The sequence below is a fragment of the Silurus meridionalis genome, chromosome 20 (assembly GCF_014805685.1).
Source record: "Silurus meridionalis isolate SWU-2019-XX chromosome 20, ASM1480568v1, whole genome shotgun sequence".
NCBI classification, from domain to species: Eukaryota; Metazoa; Chordata; class Actinopteri; order Siluriformes; family Siluridae; genus Silurus; species Silurus meridionalis.
In genome coordinates this window covers 880,001-882,500 of record NC_060903.1, presented here as the reverse complement: position 1 = coordinate 882,500, position 2,500 = coordinate 880,001, and the positions used below count along the sequence as shown (strand labels likewise).

General features: G+C 34.2%; 1 protein-coding gene across 3 annotated transcripts in view; it reads right to left on the bottom strand.

Moving 5' to 3' along the window:
- pbx1a (pre-B-cell leukemia homeobox 1a) overlaps window positions 1-2,500 on the bottom strand; it is a 54,798-nt gene that overhangs the window by 51,467 nt on the left and 831 nt on the right. For all 3 annotated transcript variants that reach the window (XM_046876320.1, XM_046876321.1, XM_046876323.1), the window contains exon 2: window positions 919-992. In XM_046876320.1, coding sequence (XP_046732276.1) covers window positions 919-992 — 74 coding nt within the window. The remainder of the gene's footprint in view (window positions 1-918; window positions 993-2,500) is intronic.

Genomic DNA, 2,500 nt, shown 5'->3' with positions numbered 1-2,500 from the left:
TATTATGAGTGGGTATAATGAGTGGGTATAATTGGTACAGTGGGTATAATGAGTGGGTATAATGAGTGGGTATATTTGGTACAGTGGGTACAATAAGTGGGTATAATGAGTGGATTTAATTGGTACAGTGGGTATGATGAGTGCGTATAATGAGTGGGTATAATTGGTACAGTGGGTATGATGAGTGGGTATAATGAGTGGGTATAATCGGTACAGTGGGTATAATGAGTGGGTATATTTGGTAAAGTGGGTATAATGAGTGGGTATAATGAGTGGGTATAATGGTACAGTGGGTATAATGAGTGGGTATACTTGGTACAGTGGGTATAATAAGTGGGTATAATGAGTGGGTATAATGAGTGGGTATAATTGGTACAGTGGGTATAATGAGTGGGTATAATAAGTGGGTATAATGAGTGGGTATAATTGGTACAGTGGGTATAATGAGTGGGTATAATTAGTGGGTATAATGAGTGGGTATAACTGGTACAGTGGGTATAATGAGTGGGTATAATGAGTGGGTATAATTGGTACAGTGGGTATAATGAGTGGGTATAATGAGTGGGTATAATTGGTACAGTGGGTATAATGAGTGGGTATAATTGGTACAGTGGGTATAATGAGTGGGTATAATGAGTGGGTATAATTGGTACAGTGGGTATAATGAGTGGGTATAATGAGTGGGTATAATTGGTACAGTGGGTATACTCTATATGGTGGGTGTAATGAGTACATTCTCTGGTTTAAATCAATGCAATGTTGTTTTAAGTGTAGATAATAAATAAATATGTTTATAGTGATATATAGCTAGACAGATTGATTGAAAATCAGCCCTACTGCGTTTGAGCATTCTCGTTATTCTCGTTATTCCCGTTATTCCCGTGAGACCTCGACATGACTCGGGGAGACAGCACTCACCTGTTTTCTCTTTAATTTCACACAGAACGTTGAAGAGTGCCGGTTTCATGCGGTGACAGTTCAGAGCGTGTTTCCTGCAGAGACAAAATAAATAAACGTCATAACTTCAGTATGATGCTCCTGATTATTACATTGCTCTCTCTCACACACTCACACACACCTCTCTGCTTCGGCATTTCTGTCAGTCACAGCAAAGGGGGCGTGGCTTATACACCTGTCAGAAACACAGGGAAGTATGTGTGGTTTATACGCTGCCAGTCAGAGGGAAAGTCAGAGGGCCTCTGCATGTCAGTGAAGGAGCTATGTGTGTGTCGATCACAAGAAAAGGGGGTGTGGCCTCCATACCTGTAACTCACTGCTAATGTGATATATACTTGTTCACCTTAGTGAAGCCGGTGTGGTGTATCTGTGTCAGTCCCAGCTTCACCTGTTTTTCATTGTCAGTAAAGAGGGCGTGACCTCTTGGGTGTGGCACATGTGTATTATTCCCTTTAAAGAAGGCATGGTATATGGGTGTCAGCCCCGTTAAAGGAGGTGTGGCCTTTGGAGGTCAGCACCAGCAAAGGGGCGTGACCCAACTGTTCACATTCAGCAGGATATTTTGTTAGTAAACTAAATTCTTCAGCTCAGACATTTATTAGTAAAAGTCACTCCATTAACCCATTATTATTATTATTATTATTATTATTATTATTATTATTATTAACCCACTATCTCCACACCGCGTAAAATTTACACCTCATAACATACGCTTACAAATCTGAAGATGCCAAAAACACTAGTTATTTTAATTAATTGTGTTTAAATATTCAAATATTATATTGTAATCTTAGTTTAGAAAATAATTGTATTATGAAGTAAGAGCATTGTGTAATGCAGTGCTTCATACACACACCACCTCCAGCCGACATCAACACACTGACGAACAAAACGCCCACAACGTGTTGTGTATTTATTTATATTCACGTGTTCATACAAACAATCGTTTTCCATTCGTGTTAAAAATAAAAACTTTTACAGTATTATTATTATTATTAATAATAATAATAATAATAATAATAATAAAATATATTAGTAGTAGTAGCAGCAGTATTACTGCATTTGAGATTATTTAGTAAAATATCTTCTGAAGCTTCTATTTTTTTTCTAATAATGTTATAAGCAAAGAAAATATTTTAACTTTTATATCTAATAAATAACAAAATTGAACAATATTGCTTTATATAAAATGTATATACATATTAATATTTTCTATTGCAATAATTAAAGCTATTAAAAATTATTCTTTTATAAATGCACTTCAAAAGTTTTCATAGTTTTAAGAGAATAATAAATCATAAACAATATTTTTATCAAAATGATCGGTTTATTGATGTTTTAATAAAACAGTAAAAGCATATTTACAATTAAATAATACATAACTACGATTTTATCCAATTAATAAAATATGTTTTATTATTTTATCCAAATAATACACATTTTTAATGATTGTATATAAAATACAGGTGTGTGAGATTACATACATACTTATTAAATTCATTATAAAGTATTCTTAATCAGTTTACAATGTGTGCATGAATAC